At 36.2% G+C, this 26633-nt stretch overlaps 1 protein-coding gene across 4 annotated transcripts in view; it reads right to left on the bottom strand.

Annotated features, from left to right (window-relative positions):
* The window catches only part of AP3B1 (adaptor related protein complex 3 subunit beta 1), a 160730-nt gene that overhangs the window by 105066 nt on the left and 29031 nt on the right, over positions 1–26633 (bottom strand). For 3 of the 4 annotated variants that reach the window (XM_042804700.1, XM_042804698.1, XM_033009138.2), the window contains exons 6-7: positions 22537–22603; positions 13291–13470 (exon numbers count right to left, since the gene is read on the bottom strand). In XM_042804700.1, coding sequence (XP_042660634.1) covers positions 13291–13470; positions 22537–22603 — 247 coding nt within the window. The remainder of the gene's footprint in view (positions 1–13290; positions 13471–22536; positions 22604–26633) is intronic. The other variant, XM_042804699.1, reaches the window with a different exon arrangement.

Raw genomic sequence — 26633 nt, 5'->3', positions numbered from 1 at the left:
CATAGGATCACCAGAACTGCTGAGTTTTCAAAAGCAGTAGGTGGTAAAGGGAGAAGGACAGAACAGAGGCATTCCCTTCAGTTAAACTGTATTAAGTATATTTAACAGTTTGTAGTAGCACATGATTTAATTGTGCATTTAATAGCTTCTCTAAATTGTGAAATCAGTAAAAAGTTGAGAACTCTGGGATAATGAAGTGATTAAAAACTGAGAGGGACCACTAGCATTCCAGGCTAGGAATTGCAAATGGACTCTGTGCATTCACCATCTTATGCAATTTAATCAATCCAGTAGAGAAGTGAGTATTTTAGTGTGAAAGAACATGTGTAATTATTTTTTACATTATTCCAGACATAGAGTTTAGGGACATCTTCATAAAGTATTAGCAGTTTAAATGAAGAAACTGCCAGATAACAAGTTCCATTAGCCTGTTTTTAAAGGCATTAAGTAGATGAGCTAGTACTTAACTGAGATTTTGCTTGAAACTACATTTAATACGGCATTAAAGTTGAGAACGTGCCTTCCATTTAGGGCAAAGCACATTACATGAATGCTACAATTACATCCAAACAGAGTCTCACACATCCACAAACTCAAAGGAAAACTTCACCAAAATCTGAAGCATGAACACATACTACTTACCCACTCTATTAACCTTATCTCCATCTTCTATTAAAAATATCTGTATTGCTAGGTTAGGTATGACTGATTTTGAAGCTATAAACCTCAGTTTCTCTCCTCAAATTCATAAGAAAATACACTCACAGCTTTTTTTGATTCCTGCAGCAGAATCTTTGACAGATAAGATTTTAGCTATCTTCTGGACTTCTTTCTAATATTTATAAGAACTGTACTCAAAAGAATTTTGGGTCAGCTAAGTTTAGAAGGTAAGAAGAGTTTTGGGACTACTCACTAGTCAGTGAATCTGACTCAATATCAAAACCACCTTAGCCCACCAAGATCTGCAGTCCACTTGCTGTATCATGAAGAGTATCCTTGGAAAAGCAAAACAGTAGAAAATGTATAGAACAGTTTCATATGTAAAGAATTCATGATGTGCCCAAGATAGATTTGAAATTTTGATGCTGTGTGTGAAAACGCCTACCTAAATCCTTCCATATGCTTCACAGATGGGTTTCAGAACACTAGAATAGACCTCTGATTGGTCTATCAGAGCAAACCAAAAACTATCCTCAAGACTGCTCAAAAGGCCAAGGAGATGAGCTGTAGCACGTTTCTGAGAGATGAGCACACCTCAACCAATCACACTTGTTAATAACCACATGCTGAGAGAGTATCCATCCTCTCCACAACAGGAAGTCCTTGAATAAGATACGGGTATGTCACTACAGGTAATGCTTGACATGAAGAATTGCTAGTGGTCCAAAAAAAGGCACAATCTCACATAGTAAAAATATCTGAGAAATTAAAGTGTAACCCATACAATCTGCAGTCTGGCTGAAGAAAGGTCTTAGAAGACACAAAGTCAAGTTTGCCACAGAGATCTTGAGGTACTAACTTAATAAGTTGTAACTTTTGTCTTATTAAGCCAAAGGGAGTTAGAGAGTCAAAGAATAAAGGGATCAGATAATCCACTCCATAAATAATGGCTTCCTTTCAAGTACTAACCAGCCATCAAAGTATACTCACTCTTTCTTAGGTAGGCTGCCATTATAACCAGTTGTACGATAAAGACTTGTGGTACTATGAATGGACTAACAGAACCTAGTAATGATCTGATGAGCTGCTCTGATGGTGATGTGAAAGTAGGGGAGTATTTCAAGTGCCTAAGTGTAAGTATCAAGTGTCATCTTAAACTCCCTCAGGTACGAGAAATATCTGCATGGGTCTGGCAGATCCCAAAGATGTGGAGCCTACAGGAGACCCATAACAACTGAAGACTAGGCAAGGCATCTTGTGGCATTTAGAACAACACTAGACCCTCAGATAAATGAATCATACCTCGGTTTCTCTAAAGGCTAAAAGCTTCAGATATTTCTCCTTCTGTAGGACAAAATTAATGAAGCAAATCATCAAACTCTTTTTCTATTTGGAAATAGCTATTGAATCTTTTATTGTTACACTGAAAGAAAACAAGTTTCCAGCACCTAACAAACTCCTGTTCATGCTCTTGCATGCAGAATCATTGGAAAGGAACCGGCTGGGGATTACAAAACAGGCGAGAAACAAATCAGATCACAGTTACAAGGTGCAAGTTACAGTAATGGTTACAAAATGCAGGTACTCCTGAATCGACAGAAAGCAGGAGGTGACTTCGCTTTTGCCAGATCAGAACAGTGTGCTCTCTGTGGTCTCAGACAGTATGCATTTACAGCTTTTACAAAGTTACTAAAACATTAACGAGAATTTTAGAAACTAATTTCTCCCCTCTACCACACATAGACTACAAAAAGATTCTGGTAGGGAAATAGTGGCCTGGGATATGTATTCTACCAGGAAAGAATCTATAAGGAAGATGCCTGAAGAAATGTGCAGTCATAGGACCAGAAGGCCTAAGTCCATTACTCCCTTCTAAATTAAGTCAAAATAGACTGAACAATTTCAGTCCAAAAGTCAGCAAATACAAAATGCAATGATTAGGTAATGTGATATATCAACAATAATATATAGCCTGTATTATTTATATAAAATATTCATACAAAATTATCACACTACCAAACTTTGCATTCTATCACTCCAACAGGGACCAGACCTGTTGCTCCTACACAAATCAAAATGTACATACACATTTGCAGTTAAGCGAACCACAATGGAATGAAGAACCAGTAAAGATCGCAAGATCATCATGATATGGTATGTTTGAATATTGTAATTTTTTCTTCAGTTATAACAACAGTCTATTCATCATTATTGGGATAGAGTGGTCAGAAAGAAAACCTGAGGTTTTGGTTGGATTTGTAGAACTATACAGATCTGAAGCCACTGAAACAGACCTGGACTCCTACAGTACCCTCTTCCGAGGACCATTTTTCAGATTACAACTCTGTTCAAATGAGACAGGTGGAATTATACTGAAAATGTAATATATTAATACATTTATGTAAAAGTATATAATTCCAATAAATTACAGTGGAAACTGGTACATTAGTTTTAAGTTTTATCTAAAAGCTATCATGTTCTGGTCAAATGAGATTTCATGGTTCCTTGAACATGATTATATTCACGGGTTTTTCAAGTTTATTTATCTAAAGAGATAAACATGCTTTCAGCTAATAGAAATTGAAGTGAGCATTAATAGAACTGGTAGTTGTGACAAACTGAAGAAATATTTGGGTCACACTGTGAATTATATTTTCTGATTCTAACCCTCACTCTATAACCTTCATACCGGGCTAACAGTCACATGATGTTGAAAACCAATCTATTTTTCAAATGCAAACATCTGCCAGGAAATGATGCAACCTGAAAAAGGGTTTACAATATGATTGCCATTGAAATTTCTTACCAGAATTTCCATAATTCAATGGCCAATACAGTCTCTGCCATCTATTACTACAAAAAGCCAAGAGACACAAGAAAGAGGCAGGTTGAGAATCCATGATCTAAAAATGCAAAAAAGAATGGGATAAGAAGTTTTCAAAGACAAAAACGCCTCCCTTCTTTTCTGCCCTCATTGTGTTCATACAAGGCTACACTCCTAGTTTTCAGGGTATTGACCAAAGACAGAGCATTTACACAAGAGATATTGCACTCAGGAATAATTGTTTCCCTCAGATTTCATCTCACTAGGGCAGAGAAGTTCTGAGGTATGTTTAAGTTCAATTAATCCCTTCACTAAAAAGGCTTTGAAGTTTCATTTGTTACCAGGTTGTTTCAAAGAGGTTCAACATTTGAGGGAAGGGAGGATTACAACTTCTAGAGTTGTATTTTGTAAGGGCTCAAGATTGTGGCAATGGACTCATGGTCTAAAGATCTGTTGCACAGTTATATGACTTGAATAATTCCAAGTTTAGTATCACTCGAACCCAGGTGACTTTATGACTATTATGCATTACCAATAAGAAAGGACTGCATCAGCATGTGACAACAGTTCAAAGCTGCATGAAGTAAGATTAAAATTAGGTGAAATTATCGACAGTATGTATTCACTGGCTTTAAAACATTACCTTTATTTTCAATTCAGTTCTAACAAATAAGAAAGCCTTTGCACAAAATCCTCTAGTATTTCTTGGTACTCTTACCAGTCTACTGACTATGATGTTGTAATATCCCTGTAAACAGCCCTCCTAGGGCAACTTTGAGACATTATTCTGTAAAAGTATTCATCTTCCAAGTCAGCTTACCTTGTGGTACCAATTGCCTCTGGAGTTGCATGTTTCACACTCACCAAAACATTTTCACATTTCCTTAGAACAGCTAAATTTCAATGCGACTAAGGAACCCACAATAAAATTCTACTAGCTTGGGGAGATTTTATACACAATTCAAAATTCTTCCTATATGAAGACCTTCCAATTTGTAAACATAACAAGCTTGATACCTAAGCTACACAAAGTTACTAAGACACCTACTTAAGCTTGAAAACCAGACTGTAGCAAGTGCAATTTAACATTAAGGCATTTTCAGTCACAACATTGTTACATGATATAAAAGTTACATGATAAACGATAAATAAATCAAGATTCATTTGTAGTTTACTACATCTTTTCCTCCCATATACATATTCTAAGACTATATCCCTGCATATTCTCATTTATACAATACCCTCTGTAATCTCAACGTGGATGTACATATTTACTTCATTCTTAAAAAAACAAAACAAAACCAAATTTTCCTCCGAGTATGTAAACTCATTTATCACATGAAAGACTCTTCAAAAACTCTTCAATCCTGCCTTCTGTCTTACAATAGCCTTTAAAAACTTTCTTAACCAATAACATAGTTTTGAATACAAACTCAAAATTATGTAAAGAATTAAAAGACTTAGCACAAAAAAAAAAAAAAAAAAAAAAAAAACAACCAAAACCAACACCAAAAAAAACCCCTAAACAAAATTCCCAAAATGTTCTTCAGAAAGTCTCTACTCATAAAAGCTTTGTACTACAGCCCTGAGACAACAGCATCGCACAGGTGGTAGTATGAGTTTGAGGACCACTGAACATTAGATTTTTCCCAATATATCATAATTACAGGAACATCTGTGCTACGTAACTTCATACTGAACTAATGTGAAAACTCAAGAAGTGTTCAAAAGCTCATTCTCATTTCTCTAAGAAGTAGCAACTAAGTCTAGGACTTCTGTCTAAAAATAAAGGATAAGAATTAATTATGCTGCAATAATTAATGTACTTCTGCAAGAAGCTCAAATTCCCAATTATTGTTGTATCAAGTCTCACGATACTTCCAGCTAGAATTAAAACAATCAATTATGATTTTTAGATCTCTTCCATTTATTCAAAACAGTCCCATTCTCCTCAAAATGGAAGTGAGGCATAAAATAGCTTTCCCTCACCACAAAAACACCTTCATTTCAATAGTGTGTGAAAAAGGTATGATGAGAGTGGAAGGACAGACAGATTTGCAAAGCAAAGAACAGAAAAAATGTTTAGACCATAAGAAGAGAGGAAGAACAGAAAATAAAAGGAAGAACAAGAAGGGATAAAATAAACATTGCAAAAATAAAATGGAGAAGGAGCAAAGGTGAAGGGATAAATTAAAGGGAAAAGATACCATCTGCTTCTTGCTAAAAGTTCCCCATTTTTCTTCCCTCAAGTCCAAAAATTAAAGTGAAATTAGGAACTCATATTCAAAAGTTTGGTTAAACATTTTAGCAGTTTTTAGGCTTTTGATGATGGTTAAGGTTTAATCTCAGTTTAAATTTAATCTCAGTTTAAGTATCTGAAGAGACAATGTAAGTTATCCCATCAAGATAGCAAGCACTTATGAACCAACTGCCAAGCAGAAGTATTCTTCCATAGGGTTGCACAATGAGTGAACCATGAAGCAAAACAGGTAATTGTTAGTTACTTTGGGGCTGCAACCAAGAGAAGGGTGCTACAAGCTCTAGTAGTAGTAGCCATCACCTGTCATGAATTATAAACAAGACATGGAAGAACAGGGGTCTCTCAGATCATCAGCCTGTACCGAACTTTAACGGTTCACAGTGCCCCTCTTTTTCTAGTATTCCTAATATACCCTCTAGTTACACCAAATCATGTATACTTACTCCTTAAAAGAACATAACTCCTTTCTCTCTGGAAAAAATATAGATGATTTAAAAAGTAAAGTCAAAGAGAACAAAGGGATATTCCCCATTTCCTACACATGCAAACACACTCATATCTTTATTTCTAGTTCTTATTTATGTAGTTTTAGGCTTCTTTACAGTTACTAAAATGTTTATCCTACATTTTAACCATACTTGGACTACAGCCCTAGCTCTAGATGTTGGTTACTAGCCTGAAAGTTTCAAGACACAGAATGACTTGAAACCTTAGAAGAATGCTTACTGTACCTGTACATAGATTGGCAGTCTGAAAGATAAAAGTCTGCTGTCCTCACCAGAAAGTCTGCCCTACTAACCTAAACATCATCAATGGCTATTAAAACCTGTATTACAGCGTATTTTTCCTTCATCCTAATGTATATGTACGCAAAGGAGCTGAAAGCATCTGAAAATATCTGTTGGTTTGCTTCAGTGATATCTGCACATCAACTACCAACAACTTGTGGTATATTTATTCTGATGGTAAAAGTCATGATGGAGAAGTACGTGTTGGTACCATTCATGCCTAAATTACTCCCGTTCTTGTCTGGCATTTTTCCAGACATAAACTGGAACTTGTGAATACACTGTCAAAGAGATGAATGATGCAAGATAATTTGAGATTTTTTATGTTCATTCTTTCCCATGGTCCTTTAGACATATGCCATAACCAATCAAGATTTCTACCTGATATTACAAACGTAAGAAGTGTACAGGCTCAGACTCAAGAGTCTGAAGCTTCCTCAGAGCAGAAGTCTGGCCTCACACAGGTCTTCCTCAACCAGAGGAAAAATTAAACAAAGATTTACTTTTGCAAACAAGGAGCTAAGGAAGCTCGTTTGCAACTCTTCTAATTATCCATAGAAAATCCTAGTATAACAATGAAAAGGCCACAGAAGTTACCAGACAGAGAATAATATAGCTGCCACACATATAGATGCCCAGAACAGAATATGTTAATATTTTGGCATCCAGGAAGGCCCTGAAGCATTCTGAGACAACATTCATTTCATATTGATCACACCAATTTTTATGATTAAGTATTAAATTAAATCTAGAAACTTTGGTGGCTCATGGGCTGATGAAGGTCTGGTACATCTGATATTTAAATTAAAAATGATTAGTAGTTACACAGTTGATGTTTAGATTTCTACAAAAATATTTCAGTGTTTACCTCCAATTAATTTTCATGTCTATAAATCAATGATCTACACAGAGATAAAGACAATCTGAACAACTTATTTGTAACAGGCTAGAATGCCTCTTACCCTTTATATAAATAATAAGAAACCTCTCATCCTGATTCAGGAAGGTAAGACTACACTGGATGAAGTACATTGAAACTTTGCTGCTCAAGTTTATGGGAAAAGCAGGGGTTGCTTTCTTAATTCGAGTTGATACAAATGTCCTAGAGAACTTGCCTACATTGATTCTACCCACCGCGGCTATTCCACTGCAAGTCTATCATGGGACTAACAGAAACCACAGCAATACATTTGCTGCAAATATAAATGGCATTTTTATCTACAGACGGTACTTCTCTTTTGCCAGCAGTAAGTGCTTGGCAAACACAAAGCAAACCAAATCGGGAAATTCGTATGGCTGAAATTTAACCCTCCCTGTCCCCTTCAGTTATTCTTCTGCTGGATTCCTTTATCAAGATTGCCTCAGAAGCACGACCCCTAACACAAAGGAAGGGAGGGAGAAGACAGAGGGAAGCTAGAAAGACAATAATGTTCCCTTTCAGTAACAGAAGTGATTGTTATACAGAGATCTGTAAAACAGTCTCAGGTTATATACATAATGACCAGAAAGTTTTGTTTAGAATTTCAAGTAATCAACTTTCCACAACCAACTTGAGACCATTTCCAGTTATAAATCTATACTCCAATCTATTCTCATCTTATTATGCAGTACACCAGATAGGGAACAATAAAACTGACAGTACAGCAAACCAGCTAGCCAATCCATTTAATGCCCCAAATGCTTCACCAAACATCTTTAAGTGAAGTTTATATTAAACATTAACTCCTCCTCGTGTATATCTAAAAGAACCTGGTCAGAGAGTATTGCACTCTGACAAAGAGGGAAACAGTAACTTAATCGAGAATCCTCCAATTCTGACTGAAGATTCTGACAGGTATACAAAGAATAAAAGAATTAAGTAATATAACACATAGCTTCACTGTATACTAGTTTTCCTAAATTTAAGCTTTTGATCTTATTAGCCAAATCAGGCTCAAGTAAACATACTGATCTATGTGGCTTCACACTTACATCTGAAGAGGACAACTTAATGGAAGCTGAAAATGAGATGACTGCTTCTGATCTCTGGGGAAGAAGTCTCTGGCCTCATAATGTTTATGGGGAAAAAATAATAAATAATTTAAAAATCTGCAAAACTATCATCTGATAGAAACACACAACACAAATATTTACAATGAAACTTCAGTAAGCTCTACAATGTACAAATACATAACATACCTTGATTAATTTTATTCTAGAAGATCAAATGCTATTCTCTATTTCTTAAATGTGCTCAACTACCTATGTTTCCTTACTCATCTTATTGCAGGAGAGCATAATACAACTTTTAAATCCTCTTCTGAAGGGAAAGGTGTATTCAGGTTGATTCATTATTGAATTAATGATTTACATACAGAATACTTTAAAGGCATTTTAGCTTGATCAGTTTTATCACTTTATCTAGGTAATTCAGCTAGTTAACATGAGGCTATCAACCTGAATGCACCCTTCCCTTTTTCCATTCTCAGCCTCTCAGTAGAGGATTTAGAAGTTTTATTATGCTCTCCTGTAATAAACCAGCAGAACTGATTCAGAATACTTGTTACAGAGTTAACAAACTCTACAAAAGTCTAGGATAGACAGTATTCCCTGTACACTGCACTTGAAACTTTATCCTTTACAATTACAGTTCACTCAATGCACACCCCAACACAGGGAACAAAAAACAAATAGTGAGAATAGTACTAGACACTGCTGAGCTGTCTTAAGTAGCCATTAGACACTGGATTCCATCACAGATGACATGACTTTTATGGAATACACTAAGAATTAATAACTATAAGATACTAAGAAAACACTACAAGAGCTGGAAACATTTTAAAGCGTTTAACAAAAGACTATAGATCACAGAATAGTTGAGGTCAGAAGGGACCTCACAGTATTTTGTCAGAGCTAGCAAGCAAAATAAGTATTTTCAATCTGTTTCTTCCTGTAATTCCTTGAGAGCCAGGCTACTTTCCATGATTCATGGTTTTAGGTGTATATATATTCAAAGACTGGATATTTTCCTCCCAATTTTATTATTCTTTTAGATCATTTTTTTCATGCTTATTTTCTGCCCTGACCCCGTCATTTATGTCAAATTCTGAGCACTTTAAATTAAGCAGTAATTCCATAATTAACCCTAAAAGTGTAAGCTTGAGACATGCTTCTCATAAGTACTTGCTTATAAATAACTTTGTTATGACTGAAGTTCAAGATCAATCTGAATTCACTATTTTTTCCCAATCCTAATCAAACATCAAGAAACTTTATTTCTATAACCTGCAATTGTCTGAAACGAAGCTGAGCAGCCCTGAGAGTCACTGGTTTTTTTTTGCAAGACTACAGCCTCCACCTCCATTTTGCTCTCTGTAACAGCCATTGAAACTTCTGACCAAGTCAGCTGGTTTTAGAAGACACCCTCCCAGACAGCACACAGATATGATGGTGGATCTATATACCAGGACACCTGAAGCAGTCACTACCTCCTGTGACCCTCATCTCCTGAAGAAATGGAGATGGCTGAAGAGCTTGAAATTCAGTTCCTGAACTGCCAGACTGCAACTTGGTGCATTCATGGAAACCAACAGCAACTTTATTTTAAACATCTTCATGTATCATGCTGCAATCTGTAATGGTTCAGGAGCTGTTTGTGAGCAACTTGGCAGTCCCAACAATTTCATATAACAAGGGCCAGGCAAAACATTTAAGCTGGCATGCATTACAGTGTTATCTGCCATCAAATATGTCGCTTACAAAAAAAATCTGGAATTGTTCTTCCCAGTTAGTCCTGAGAAGGTATTTTCACTATGGAATATGAGTGTCTTCCTCTCATTCCAATTAATATATCTTAAAGCTGAATGCAGTTCATACGGAAAAAAGGTTATTCCAAACCCACTATTCACTGGTAACTACTTCAAAAACACCCTCTTTCAAGACAAACAGAACAAACCAAGGACATTGCTCTTCACAGTGCTCATGATCAGAATTAATTTCTACCCGTCAGAGAAGCTAACAATAGAAATATAAAACTAAGTACTGGCTAATGGGTAATTTGATTAAAGTTTTGCAACAATTTTAAGCATACTGGTCAAAAAACATTTTTTCTTTATAACTGGTAAGTATTCCAAATTTTTCTTTAGGTTTCTAAACGCACAAGAAATCAGTTCAAAACATTACACCACTACTTGTTGGGAATTAGCTCAACTTGAACAAAAGCAGCATGGATTTCTCAAAAAGTAAGGTAAATTTTAGTGAATAGAAATGCAAATATGCATTTTAGCAGCCTTGAATTTATTAATCTGATAGGTTTAATTTCCATTTTCCTGCATCAGCTTTATTTATAAAGTGTCGTGCCCTATAAATATGCTGTTATTTTCTATAGTCAAGCACCCTCTTAACAAATCTTCTCATTAATATGTAAATTTAAAGTCAATCGGTCTTCTCCCTGACAGCACCATGAATTCCTAGTGCACTGTATAATCGGCTTTGACTTGGCATCCACTATTTATCATCAAAGATGTCAGTTAGAAAAATTATGGAAAATGCACTGCAATTGATATGACTGCAATCTACTTTGTCAACACTTAATTGTTCCTCAAATCATACATTTACATATAAACAGCCTAAATACTGATCCATAATGATGCAAATAAACTAAATTAAAAATCTCTTCTACTGCACAAGATGCCCTGTTGTATGATGAGTTCATTTAAGAACCTATTGACAAAGGCATGCATTTCAACTAGCCCCAGAAAAAAATTCTTCTAATTTAATTGCTGAGTAGGTAGACAAACTAAACTTTGCACTTAAGCTCATGAAAGTGAAACAAAGTGTTATTAATACTATACCACTGATGACCCATTTTAGGCTGATGCAGTATTCTTACACAAACCTTTTACATTCCTAGAGCAGAAGCTGCAGCAACAGCTGCCACCCATCCAGTATCAGTGAAAAAAGTACATCAGAGTCTTAAAGAAACCTAAACCCATCACGATCTCCAACATTTCAGTCCAAGACAGGTCATCAACCTCTTCTACTCTTCCGTCATGCAATCACAGACTAAAACTGGCTTAAACTGATTGTGAAACTGTAGCTTTAGGCAAAGCGAATTATCAATTTTGATTCTTTCTAAAGGTCAGAGAGAAAAATGAAAGTTACTTTCTTCCAATAAGCAACATGTAATAAACACTCTGCCTCAAGAACATTAGGAAAACATATTACTTAAATGTCTCATTATCTAAAAATACTTTCCTTCTTTTAAACAATTTTCTAGTCAGATCTGTTCTTACCAACAGTTAAATTTTCGTCTGAAACAAAAAAGAGTGTTCCAGAACCCAAATGGTAGTGCAAAAATGTGATTCTACTTCAGATATTTTTCCTATGTTTCTAGTTTTCTAATAGTTATAACCCCCCTGCTTAGTTTAGAAGAAATTAATATAACTGTAAACTAAATCAGGCTGAAACTAGTTGTTTGCCCAAATATATGTCCTTATAATTATTTTCATGTAATAAGTTCTATATATATATATTAACATAGACTGCCACTGCATTTCAGTTTGATTCCCAGGCAAAGGATATGAAAAGATAGAAGCAACACAGTGATAGCTAGTGTCATTCTGTATTCCAGTGCTGAAAAAAAAGAAACCTTTAAAAAAAATTAATATGCTAATTACCAACCACAATCATCTGCACTGAAATAACAATGCCTAAACAGAGGTGTTAAGACACATTAGCAGAGCGATAGCAGAACTACTTCAGTCTAAAGAAATACAGAGAAATAAAAAAAAATAAAATGAGGAAACTTTCTTAAAGGTTCTGGGATCACCTTATATTCATTGCAAGTAGGTACCCCAAACACCCTTTTATGCAACAGTACAAAGTCCATCTCCAGCTTCTGCTGTAAAACAGTGTGTGTATGGGTGTGTATATATATATACACACACATATATATATATACACCAATGAATATGTAAATCTTTAAATATAAATTAGTTTCACATTAAATGGTTAAACTTAACATTGGTAACACCCTCAAGCCTGTAATAAACACAACCACCCAACCAGAGCTGTGGAGCAATTTTATATACTTCTTTTCAGAAGTATTCTGTCTTTTAACTGTTATTCAGAATTAAATCTCTATAGAAACCAATGTTAATAGCAACAATTTCTTGAGCTGCCTACTTTTTTGTTCTTAGATGTGACAGGATTTGCATTTTGAATAACTCTTTTTATAAATTTCGAGTATACTTATATTTACATAATATGAATGAAAATACCACAACATTTTTTACATTGCACATTTCAAAAACATATATTCAAGTCTCCACAGAGTCTCTCAGCATATTAACAAAACCTAGACAAGTAACATAACACTTACCATGCTCTGAGACTGGGTATTCATATCTACAAATACAGTAGATTCTGCCCACTCTCAGGACAGAATGGCAAACCTTTCTAGCTCTGACTCATAACATCTCCTAGAGCAAAGAGCCATGTTGCTCAAAGAACCACAGAAAAAAGACTCTCTCTGCTGCCCATGGGATGTGTCTGGGGTAAATCAGAAGAGGTTATAGCCTGGAAGAAGAATTCTCATGCTCTGAAGAAGGGTGGATGCCTTGTGTTAGTGAAGCCTTAGAGACATGCATTTAATTTCTATTTTTATAAAATAAAAAATACGATGCATAAAAATGCATCTTAAAAAACTAAGTATATCCAGATTGGAAATAATTCAGAATGCAAGCACACAATAGTAATTTAAAAAGTCACAAACTTACCTTCCATGGGCTTACAAACTGTGTACGTGCATATCGAGTTAACATGTGAATTATAACAACTTGACCCCACTCTTCCACGTCAACCAACAAGTTACAGAGCTTTCGGTAGTTCTTGTGAATCAGATCTATTCTATCTGGACACACTTCCTCAAATGCCATCACAACACTCCCAGCTACTAGCTAGAAAACAAAATATAAACCAGAAGGTCAGTTCATCCACGAGTGAGAATCAGAATTAATACTAGCAACTCTAAGCAATTTCAAATTGTTTCTATTAAGTTAAAAGAAACAACAACAACAAAAACCTAAGCCCACAGAAATGGTATCTTATTTAAAATAGAGTTGTGATAAGTTTATTGGAACGGAGAAAACATTTGCTCTTTCTATTATACACATAAATCTTAGCTCTCAGTCCTGAAGACACAGTGCAATGTAAGCATATTTTTTTTTCTTAGAGTTATACTTTCCAAATAAATTATCAGAGAACTTGCAATTAACTCAGAAATCACAGGAAACAACAAGAAGTATAATACAACGATGTGCTCGACAAGGTCTATTGGGATTCTCTTATCAACACTGGTGCGATCCAACCATAGAGGAGCCAGGCTAAGTTTCCCAGAGCTACTGGGATCCAAACTTCTCTCTCAATATGGCAAAATTATCAGTTAGATGAAATTTTATATTTAGAGTTTCATGAATACACTTTGGAGGAAAAAAAAAAAAAAAGGCATAAAGATCAGCAATACAATACAGAGATATATGAATACTTTTCCTCAAAGAACACAAGCAGAATTTCTGTATGCTGTTCAGTACCTCCCTACCAGTTCCAAAATTACAGGAATGGCTCCTTTATGACTTGCTATGCCCTCACACTATTTTTTGCCTCTATAAGAAATAAATCTTCACACAAAGATCCTCATACTCACTATGACTATAAAAATAGCTTTATTTTAATGAGGAATTTAAATTCTCATGAAAATGCCCAACATTTTAACACCTGAAGACTTACCAAAGCCTTCTGATACAGTATTTTCTTTTAAAAAGAAAGAATAGAATCATATTGGTGTTCTGCTAAAATTCTGGCATGTTACTTTAACGACGGGAAAACCTCAAAAGCTGACGATGCCTTATAAGGACATGTAATTGTATGCCTGGAATCACTGTTCTTTCTCTTCTAATTGCTTTAATTAAGATTTGTTTTGTGTCAGAGTACATGTTAAGTCAAATAACTAAAATGATGAGACTTTATATGAAGCAGCTGATATGTATGCAGTTAGCATGCATGCAGTATAGCCTTCTGGCAGCAAATTAATGTCATATTCTATCTGAGCACTGGGGATCTACATTTCAACGTCTAAAATTTCCCCAATGACTTAAAGTAAGCAATTAAATAGAAGTGCAGTTTATTGAAATGGTACTTTTTGAGAAATATTAAATACAATGATATTCATATGTTACATTTTTCTCCCTGTATTTGGCTGACATTTGGTTTATTAGTATGCGCCCAACATTACAATTGAAAGAAAACAGCTCAGAATATAGTCTTGCTATTATGCTAAACAAGTTTCAGGCTCTGTGGGGATTTTATGAATTACCAATAAGAATAAACGTGAAGTTGCATTTATTGTCTCAAGCCCCATCCACATACTGGTACCTGCTGGTCCCAGCAAGTATACAATTCATTCCAGGGAGCAAAATTTGATTGTTTGATAGAGCTAAGTAAAACACACTTTACATCTAAAATAATTTGCTATTTTTTTACTGTATCACAAAAACAACAGTGCCTTTTTTTTTTTTTTTAATGTTGTTGTACTGAACTTTCTTCTTAATAACATGCTAGAGTAAGCGATTCTGTAATTAAAAACTGCTGTGAGTTCATGCTTTGGTGTGGGTTCAAAGCTCAGCAGAAGATGGTGGCTAACTCCAAGCAAATCACTAACAGTCCTGCGTAGATATTCAATTAGGCCGGGTAAACTGAGGATGGAAGAGAGGAAGGGTGGAAAGAGCTATGTCAGAACTCACTTGCAGCAAAGCAACTTCCTCAGGATGCAAAACTCTGAACTACAGTTAAGACCAACTTGCAGAGGACAGTGCGATGATTATGAAGTTTTAGAAGAAAGCACTGACACTTTTAGACCACAGAGACTTTTTTTTTAGGTCACTGTCTCACAGACTTCATTATGGATATTCTACTCTTCCACGCTACCAGACAGAATAGGGTCCCTTGACAGGTTTGACATACAAGGGGAGAAAAGAACAGAGGAAAGGAGGGGGGAAGAGAGAGAGACTGACACATAGATCAATTTATGACTATAAGAATAGTTGCAGCCTAATATTTAAAAATACCCTTTCAGGTTCATAGGTGAAGGATGACATAGATGCTGGTGTCCAATGGTAGTTCTGGAATGGATACCCTTGCTTTTAACGGCTACTAGTACTGCACACATGTTTTGCTGTATTTCTTTCATTTGGTTATGATGTAGTTTGAAAGCTGATATAAAATAATACATATAACACTAGTTTAGATCTTTTAAAACTGAGCACACATCCTATGAACAGTGCTGGCTTTTTAGAAGTTCAGTTACTGTGAGTAAAACACAACAATTCGATGCAATGAAATAGTCACACTGAAATACAGGAATTCTAAATAATTACTTATTTCAATTCACATCAGTCACCTACTCAAGTTTACAATGAGAATACTGTTACTTGCGAATGCTTAAAATATATTAATAACAATTTGGACATAAACTATGAAATGCAAGAGGAGCACTGGATGAACAAACATTTTTTTCCCATGGTGAGTCCCTAGATTTACAAGTTAACACAAGAATTGCCATACATCATGATACTATTTAAGATCATGCCTCTCTCCCCATTATTGCATTTTCTAAAATTATGCTTTTCACTTGAAGCGGGGGGGGGAGCGAGAATGTAAGACAGACTGAAAAGGCAGTGGTAATAAGAAGAGTTATCTGAGAAAATTTCCTCATGCTTTCTTAATAAGAGATTATTTTCTAGTTGACACTGTTTCCCCTATAGTATGATCCTACTATACATTTAAACATCTGAGGAACAGCTAATAATCTTTGTTTATTAAATGTTCAACATTCCATAAAAATATTTAGAATTAAAACAAAATGATCCAATCAGAATATAAAACCAAAAAATATTGGTTTTCAAAAAACAGTCAGTTAATTTCCATCTCACTGTGTCAATAGTATCTTTTTGTATAAGGACAAAATATAAATCACTCCAACAAAACTAGCAATGAGCTCATCAAATTCAAATGCTGCTTTCCATTTATGTATTTTTTATATTAAAGCAATAAACATGGTTCATTTGTCTTCCACCGGTTGCCACATTTTTCTGTGCTGTTGCTATGAACTCCAGCCATTAGCTGTGCTCCAAGGTAAACTATATGAACCATCAACAAAAGTGACACCCAATCTATGGAGTTCATATTTTCTCTAGATTATCTATGCTAGTTGACAAGCTGGTAATGAAAAAAATCACACTAAGCAAATGGTTCCTCTAATAACAATAAATTTTCTATAAAATTATGAAGGGTACAAAACGTTTCCTTGCATCTATTTTGTCATGAATTCTAATTAACGCTGCAAAAATCTGAGAGTGCTGGGTCATCACAAGAAGTGCATCGAGGTTTGATTGATAATACAGTGCTAGTTGGCCTATGCTGCCAAGATTCCTCTCTCTTAAATTAATGGCCACCCCACCTGCCCTAATCATACAGCCCAAATGATATTCGCCTTCTTATTTCAATTTTCTGGAGGCAAGGAAACTGGAAAAGATCAGTCATTTATCTTCTAATAGCTGGATAATAGATCTATCACAATAAAACATCTGCACAAACTCAGTAATTTTTTTCCACAAAAGTGAAGCTTTTACCAACATTAAATCAATGAGTTAAGAAAACATTGTCTTATCCACACATCTGGGTTCTACGCTAAAATATTAACTTATTAACAGAAGTCTACTGTTGAAAAGTAGGGAGCCTACCTTTCCTTTCCCATTATCCCTACATATACTACTTCAGTTTAAAAGATCAAGATCTTCATTGTAAAGCCATCACCAATTCCTAGGATCATTTTTTAATCTAAAGGGTTTCACTTCACAAGAATCTATGCTTTATCTAGTAACCATGCAGTCTGCAAAAGAAATCTCACTACTCGTGCACTTTATATAAAGTTTTTTCACCCCCAAAAAAGAATACTAAACTGCATCTATTATATTTAGGAGTAAATTATCACAAGAGAACAGTCATAAATTTATTTAAATATTACAAGTAGTTTAATGTGCTTAAAGTATCATCATTAAAGGAAAAATATTTAAGCAGATGCTAAAGGAACATCTGACCTTTAGAAAAGAGTGTAAATATTAATTAGCAATAAACCGATTCCATGCAACAAACTAATTTACTGTCACTCTTTATCTAAAATCTGACTCTATCCCTTCCCATATTACTTCACAACAGAGGTTTCTGGGGGCACAACATCAGGAGGACATACCTGGGAATTAATGAACGTCTGCAAGTCTGGCCAACGTGTTTTGAAATTTCTCTCTAACATTCTTCTGTCTTATAAGAGTTCAAAAACAACGCTCCACTCTTATATAATGTATACTATCTGGTCCTGTAACAGGAGCTATAATTGCAACAGGTATGATATAGTACAAAATACATGTGGCCACATACTAATCCAGTTCTCCAGACAGGGCTGAAAAAAAATCCATTTTATTATGCAGCACATGCATTTATATTTTCACACATACATCATAAACCTTCATTATAATAGAGGTATCTTCACAAACAAAATAAAATCAGATCAAAGATAAAGACAGAAGCCTGCAATAAATTTGGGCATTTTTAATAAGCCCAGCATCCATGCAACTACATCCCAGCTACAGGTCTACATTTTGCCTTTTCTTAGATGCAGCTTTAGATACACTTTTGGATACTTCAGTTTGGACCGAGGAATGCAAGTCACGAGCTCTCTTCACTTTATATGTTTAGACAACAGACACGATTCCTTTTCAATATCAACACAGATTTTTATTTTTTTAAAAACTGCTGTAACTCAGGTATCATTAATGAGCTTGATTATTTTACAACTCTGTATAAACAACAATAAAACACAGGTTACAAACACAATGCAGTTCTACAGTCCTTCACAGTATTGCAAAAGCAACTTAAGCAAAAAATCCTGCCTTAAACCCTATGCCTCGAAGCTAGATCACCAGGCCTGTTAAGTGAATGGAAAAAATAGAGTTAGAGTGAAGCGATACAGAATCAACCAAAAAGAAAAAGGGAAGTAGTTTCCTCTAAAATACCCAATTATACCTTCACACATGACTACGTGACTAGCTATATTACTTTTTGATAAAATCATTTTAGCATAAAATACACACATGCTCTTATCTTCCTTTCTACATAAAATCATGTTAGCTGCTCAATTATCTAGAATTACGAGAAAAATAAAAGGAGCAGGCATTCATGCTCTCGTACTTACTTATTAAATTTTTTTTCTATAAAGTGAGGGTAGAAACATAACTAGTAGTTTCTGATGTCTCTATAATAAAAATACTTGTAAACATCTTATCTGTTTAAAAATTAAATACACTGGAACAAAATCACAGCTTTGTTGATACACTGTAATTCCCAGTTAGCCACCCTTAAGGGTATGTTAACGATGGTTTGCACTTGATAATTCTGCATCTTTGATTAACTGAGAGCTTGGCTTTTAATTGAATCTTCGTGTTAAGTCACTTAAGGAGTAGAATGATCTTTCATTTATCTCACCAGAAATTTTAATGAAGTCCTGGGTTAAGGTTAGATCTCATCTTATTTCAAGTTTTGCTTACCTCAGCTTATATTAAAATTTACTACTGATTGAGGCCTAAAAAATGAACACATTATGTACAGTCTGATAAAATGGCTTAATTTTACTGTAGTAAAATATCCATCCAGACAGTTTCTTGCTATTTCAAATGTAAAATGACTGATTTAAATACATTGTGCCTTTTCTGAGCAACATAAACTGCATTAATAAACCACAATTGCATGTTCTCTCTGTAAAAAAAATTTTGTTTACATGAATCTAGAGGCATCTATCTCACTTTAATGTATAGATTATATCAGTAAGTTTCAAAAACCCTGCTTAAGCTCAAATGGTTATAGAAAATAAACAAATCATGAGTAAAAATTTACTTTTTATTAAAGTGAAGTCTCAAGCATCACTTCAACAACATTCAACAGTTATGTATGTGGTTAATGTCAATAACTACACTCTCCCTCTGACTGTGTACAACAAATGGAATAACAACAAAAAAATGAACAACAAAAAAAAAAAAAAATCACATGGTGGATTTTCTTGCATCCAGTTACTATATACCGTGCATTATGGCTTGTCTGAGGATTATCAGCCCTTAAGTACATAGAAATGCCAGAAGTAACCTGACTTTTCCATCAAGGGAAAAAAAGGAGAAGAACCACTGATGTTCAGTAATTCCCAAAGTCACTAAGATTCTCCCACTCTGGTAAAGGCATTATTTAATGAAAACACCATCACTTTCCCAGCAAACTGATCTGCTGACATTAGGTTAAAGCTAAGGAGTTGACAACTAATATTGATGTAAGGGAACAGTTTCTGTGCACTTAAATTGAAGGAATCCAAACATTAGTTTCAAGTAAACATTTGGGGTCCAAGTACCACATTATCACCCTACAAGTTTCAGAACATTTGTCTGTCAAACAGGCAACGGTAGGTGCAAAAACCTGAGAAATGCCATTAATCAAATTTCATGCACTTCATAAGGTTATGACAAAATGCTGATGTTCTACAGTGCGGACCCATTTCTAGAACTCCTGTGACAACAAACCCAACTTAACTTTCTTCACGAAAACTGCAAAATACATGCCAAAAGCTTTTGTCCTTATGTATATAGAAGGAGCTTTTTCTTTTATGGTAAGTGTAGAAAATTCACTTTCCCTTAGAGAATACAAAAAGGTGGTTGAAATTAATACAAATTTCCCAAGGGGACCTTAAATAGGACTTAAAAAGTAGCCAACCTAAGGTTATATAGACTACATACGTACACCTGTACCTAAGGACCACCACCCATAAGCAATTGCATCTCCTCCAATTTTAAAAGCTAAAAGTAGCTACAAGTGGCACTGTTCTCCAATTAGAGGCAAAGAACAAGCTTATTCAGATTGGAGTTACCTGCTAATAAAACACTCATGCACTATGCGCCTTCTGTTCGCAAATGTGGAGGCTTTATGGGAACACTCAGTGGAACATGACAAAAGATTACTTAAGGTGAAGCTTTTCCGTGCTAGACTGGTCTTCCCAATGCTATTAAGGAGACAACAGTCTACTACAGATCACAACAAGCTGTGGAGTCTGGGATGAAACACATATTGATATGTGGTTTTGATTCAGAGAGTACTGAAGAGAGATTTGTACAGTTCCTTTTTGGAGTAATAATTCTTCACACTACTTCCTGAAAAAAGTAAAACTTCTGAAGCTGAGATGTGTCAGCCCAGGCAGGGATGAGGTCTTGCTAGGGAACAGAACAAGAGGAACCAAAGAGAGGAAAAAGTTATGCAAGTTAACCTTATTATGCCTCCAAAGAGGTCCAGAAGACACAATTGTAGACCTTCGTTCTTAGCTTCTTGAATGTGTTGACAGAACAGAGTAACTTTGATTATTGCTTCAGCTGGTATCTTCCTAAATACAGTGACCATTATTCAGTGTCACAGAGGCACTGGAATTGTGGCGTATACTAAGCAATGAGCATTAATCCCCCTATAAGTAACTCCAAGTGCCAGTACCACCATGCTAGGGAAAAAGAAGATTCAAACCTACTCTACATATTTTCCTCTAACATTTTGTTAAAGTAAATGTGTAAATGACTAGTTGTTGGATAACCTGCTATCCACCATAAGCAATAAAGACCAGGGAATAGAGTGAAAACTCAGGGATTTTATTTTCCTGACATCAGCAATAAAGAGACAAAGATGGCTTCTTAGCCCTTTATGACTCCACAGGTATAAAGAATCTAATCTCACATTCACAGATTGCATGCACACCAAGAGCATGAACCACCAAAAGAAAATACACAAAGAACCATGGAGGGGTGGAGGGGGGTAACTCCATAGAAGCACAAAGGCCTCTCACAAACGAGTACAGGTCAAGCACAGATGCAGTCAGGAGAACTAACTGATTTACTGTCTGCTGAGCCATTAAGGTCTGACACTCTCCTTCAGTAACCCTTCAGTGGAAATTGCAAGATGTCTTTTAGAGAATAGCACCATTTAGGTCCTGAACATCTAGACTGTGCTGGAACAACTGATGATATATTCCTGTGTGCTACAAAAACATTTGGCAAATAGGATATGATGCAACACACTACCTGGTACCCAGTAATACTTTCATCTACTCGAAAAGGATTACATTCACTAAGTTAGTAATCTGAAGGAGAACAAGAGAATGTTTTCGTTTACAGCTTAGGTTTTTATTTACAGTCTATCTTTGACTCCTTGATTAATTACCCTTCTGGCTTAGACATGGGAAACTTATTTGTAGGGTACAGAAAGACAAATAAAGTACATAACCATTGTGAGATATCCAGGAGTTCATACACAAAAATCTGTATCTATATAGGGCAGGCAAATATAACAGGAGTGTTAAATTTACACAAATTGTCCCAAGACATCAGTTTTATTTACCAAATTGGAAGTGGGGATATTTGCAAGAACAAGTGCACAGCAAGTATCATTGTTTAACAGTTGTATACACTACAAGGCAGACTGATGTCAACAGACATACTGTGTTTTGTACAGAAGTAATTTATTCTTACAGTATCACAAACAAATTGAAATTACCTAGCTAATTTCCCAGTGAAAAAATGGTTATACATAAACACTTGCACACCGATTCATATCACTATAACTTTAATTTTCAAAATTAAGTTTAAAGAAGCATACATAAAAAACATGCTAACAAAACCAGAATAATACCTATGATGCAAGTAAAATTAAGAGTCTTATTAAAGGACATGGTTACTATTACAGTCATAGTACAATGCATAAATACACAATGATACTTTTATCTAAAAACATGTAAAGTCACTTCAGCAAGGGTTAGAAAAGTGTATTATGTACTGCTGAATGACAGCCTCAGGAGTAAAATCTTTAAGAATATGTAATAGCATACTGTTTCTTACCGTACTTCTATCCTTCAGAAGCTTTTCGATCACTTCAATTAACATTTCCTTTTGCTCTGGATCAAGACTAGAAGGAAATATAAAAATTCTTTTTTACTCATTTGAAGAAACCACTTCCAGAAAAATACGCCAAAGAACTGATTACAAAAGATAAAATAAAGTTAATCATGGAATACAGAACTGAATTAAAAGAATATAAAATTAAATTATGGAGATTACCTTTGTGTTATACCACTGATGTGTGTGGTGTAAGAATATTAATACTTAAACTCATAAAAATCTTAGGATTTTAGAAACAGGCCAGCCCATTAGGGAGAACATGACTGAGCTTCACATGTGAAGTTACGAGGATCTGACTGTTTTGCAAAAAGGAATTTCAGCATGAATTAATTCAGCAGCAAATTAACATCTGGACAAAGCAAAAGCATACCTTTGTTATCTAATTATCATATCTAATATAATGCTTCAAGTAAAACACTCTGTTAACTTCACTAATTTTAGGCAGAAGTATTGTGTGCTGGGTTTCTGTGGCATGATTTTTTTCGTAGTGGGGGAGGGGGCTACAGCAGTGCCCCCTGTGAGAAGCATCTTGAAAGCTCTCCTGGCTCCAAGTCGGACCCACCTCTGGCCAGGGCCGAGGAAATCAGCTGCTCCTCTGCCTTCACTTATTTAAGAAGGGGAAGCTGAGAGAGGGATGGGGACGTGTGAGGAGGAATTGAGAGAAGGACGGACACCCAGGTCAGCAGAAGGAAGGGGGAGGACGTGGGGGAGGTGTGCCGGAGCAGAGACCCCTGTATCCCGCGGCGAGAGGACAGGGCTGCCCGCCCAGCACCCATGGAGGTCCGCAGCGGAGCAGGGGCCGGCCAGTGGCCTGAGGAGAAAGCCACCCCAGGACAGGCGGCTGCGTTTAAAGGAGGCCGGGGCCCTGAAGCGAGAAGCGGTCCCCGCGGTTGTGGCTGGGCGCTGGGAGGACGGCAGCACGCGGGGGGGACCCACGCCGGAGCAGCACGGGAACGGCTGCGGCCCGTGGGGAGGCCTCACGCCGGAGAAGGTTCGTGGGGAACTGTCTGCAGTGAGAGGGGAGCCCCGTGGAGCAGGGGAGGGGGGTGCGGCGTTCACCCCAGCTCCCGAGGGGGAAGGAGCGGCGAGCTGGCTGTGACCCCCATCCCCTGCCCCCTGCGCTGCTGGGGGGGAGGCAGAGAGATGGGGAGCAGCGCTGAGCTGGGGAGAAGGGAGGGGTGGGGGAAGGTGGTTTTGGATGTGGTAGCACTTCTCACTGTCCCCACCTTGTCTGTTAAGTGTTGTCTTGTTAGCATTTGAATTAAAATGATGCTTTCTCTTTTTTTCCCCTAAGGAGTCTGTCTTTTGCCTGTAACCATAATGGGTGAGTGAATCCTCCCAGTCCTTAGATGGATTCTTTGAGCCACTCCTGTTCCATATTCTCCGCCTCCATCTCTGATGGGGCAGGGAGGAAGCGAGCAGCTGCGTGGTGCTCAGTTGCCCTCTGGGCCTAAATCGCAACATACTGGAACTCAAAAATAAATTTGGACACTGTATTCCAAGTGTACCTATACAAAGTTGGGTGTGCAAGCAGATGAAAAATAGACTGCTTGAAGTCCTATATAAATCGTAAAAACAGAGGGAAAAACAAAAAGTTGCAAACAACAATGTTTGTACCATCCATTTCATCTTCAAAAAGCAGAGAAAAATTTGCTAGAAATATCCATTATTGTCAGACTTGCTTCTTAGGTAGGTAAGGACCAAGTTTTCACTCCAGCTGCTTCTTCTTCATAGATGGAAGAATCAAAGCCAAGGCAGAAGAAAATAAAAAGAGAAAGCAGGTACGAAGTGCCATACAGATGAATAGGTCTATGCCTTTGTAAAGTCATTTCAACATGGATACAATTACAGATAAGTAAAGAAGTATTTGGTCATTATTGCACATTTCCATTTTAATCCTGAGTGATGAACTGTCCTAATGCACAGTATATCCCTTCTACCTACAGATTCACAAAGAGAGTATCTAGCTTCATACTACTTTGCTAAGGCTCTAACACCTAGCAATATTTGAAAATGATAAATGGATTAAAAAACTTCATTAGAAGACACAATCATTATAAGCAAAACAATGGCACATTGTTTCACAGGTACTTCTATGATCATCTTTTGTTCTAACTTCTATTTCTGTCAAAAAAGGTTTACCAGATCTTCTGCCAAGGATCAAAACCTTCAGAGAAAAAGCCAAAAGTCTTCCTAATAGGTCTCATTTCAAAATTTTCAAAATTGGTATAAAATTTGAAGAGAGAAAGAAGTGAGTGTTCACTAACTAAGAAACTTTGAAAAAATACCGATTTTGTTATGTGATCAAAAATATCTTCAATGAGGACTCTGTAACTGAATTCACATTCCTCCCTCTTCTCTTTCTTGATGTTTTAGATAAGTAAGGCAGCATTCTTGGACACAAAAAAAAAAAAAAAGAACAGGCTGAAGAGCTCAGAGTCATCTACTCCCATTATGGTATCTACTAACAGTAGTATGTAATCTATTCATACTAGCAATGGGACATTTTAAAGTTCTTTTCCAAAATTCATTGCAAGTAGGTGCAAGTACACACACAGTAGAGCTTTCTATTGATAGACAGAAGATACTAATATCTTTGAAATTTAATCTAAGTGAAATAAGCAAGAGGTCTGACATTTTCAATGATAAAATTACCCCAATGTACCTGGCAATGTTGACTGCATTAGGCACAAATGTTGCTGTTCACCCTATGCCTGAAATCTTTTCTATTTGATATGTAAGCTTCATGCTGTTAGGATTGATTGAACCACTAATGAACAAGCTCTTCTAGATGTGACATCCATCCAAACACCATGACACTGAATTCAAGGAAGACTGGAGTACTGAACCTGCATCCAGAAGTCTGACTGGAACACTTACTGAACTACAGGACTATCAAACAGGTAGAGAAATCATGGAAACCATAAAGTAAATGGACCATGCAGACACTATTAGAATAAACTGTTACTACTTCTTAGTCAAATACTCACAGAAGATGGAGTAATTAGAGGTAGGAAAGTATATAAACTGTGGACTGATCTTCACATCAAAAATCCATCCCCTCCAGAATTCTGATTTTGACCAACTTCAGAGTGAGTCTTCTGAAATTACTTGCTCATTACAAATAGGACAAAAGACAGCCTTGCCACCAGTATATGATACAGATCACTGAACTGTGGAGCTACCAGTTGTGATCCTTGTTGAAACATCTGCTGAGACTGAATGCTAAAAACTTTTATTTGCAGGCAAGCCAACTGGGCTTGCCTGTGGACCGGTAAACTTGATAGCCTCTTCACCAATTCCCAATACTGCTGCTTCTTCGAGTAATCCAGAAAACTATACTCTCTCCCTTGTTCCTGTGGTAAATCAGTGCTATCAGATATGGCATTTGAACAAGTACATTTTGGCAAATGTGACGATAAAAGTTCACATGCTTCCTATAAGCAGTTCCCAAATCCCACTAGCAAGGACAGAATTGCTAGTTACAACTCTACTCACAAGGTACCATGAAGCTTATTCTAGCACAGGAATTTGAAGCTATATCGCTTTGATAACTTGCATTATAATGCCTAGAATGTTTGCATGAAGTAAAAACTTGTGAAGGATGTACAGGCTCTCTAAACCATTAGTGAAGTCTGTGTAGAATGCTAGTTTTGTTGCTTTTTCTTTGCTGTGTGAGCTAGACATCCATTTTACTACTAGTCAGGAATTCACAGAAACTAGAAGGGAGTGAGGTTTCTCCAGATTGTGGTGCTGTACTTTATACCATGTGCTGTATTTTTTATCACAAAAAAATATCTTTTTTGTGGTATTTGCAAGGATGATTTCAAAATCTTGCCACTGATATCATGCAAGCATAGGATATCATATGAACCAGAAATAAGAAAAAATACAAGTTATATTTGAAGATGTAATCATATCTGGAGATCGGATGAAAGATGAAAAAAAAGTCTTCTAGTAAGCAAGTTAGATTTCAGCACCTTCCAGTTTTGCACCAATCACCAATAAGCTCTTTGATTTGGACTAGTAAAATAAAC

Source organism: Tyto alba, unplaced genomic scaffold, assembly GCF_018691265.1.
Source record: "Tyto alba isolate M040663 unplaced genomic scaffold, T.alba_DEE_v4.0 Super-Scaffold_42, whole genome shotgun sequence".
Classification (NCBI taxonomy): Eukaryota; Metazoa; Chordata; class Aves; order Strigiformes; family Tytonidae; genus Tyto; species Tyto alba.
Note: the sequence above shows the minus strand (reverse complement) of the source record. Positions and strands in the feature narration are given on the sequence as shown.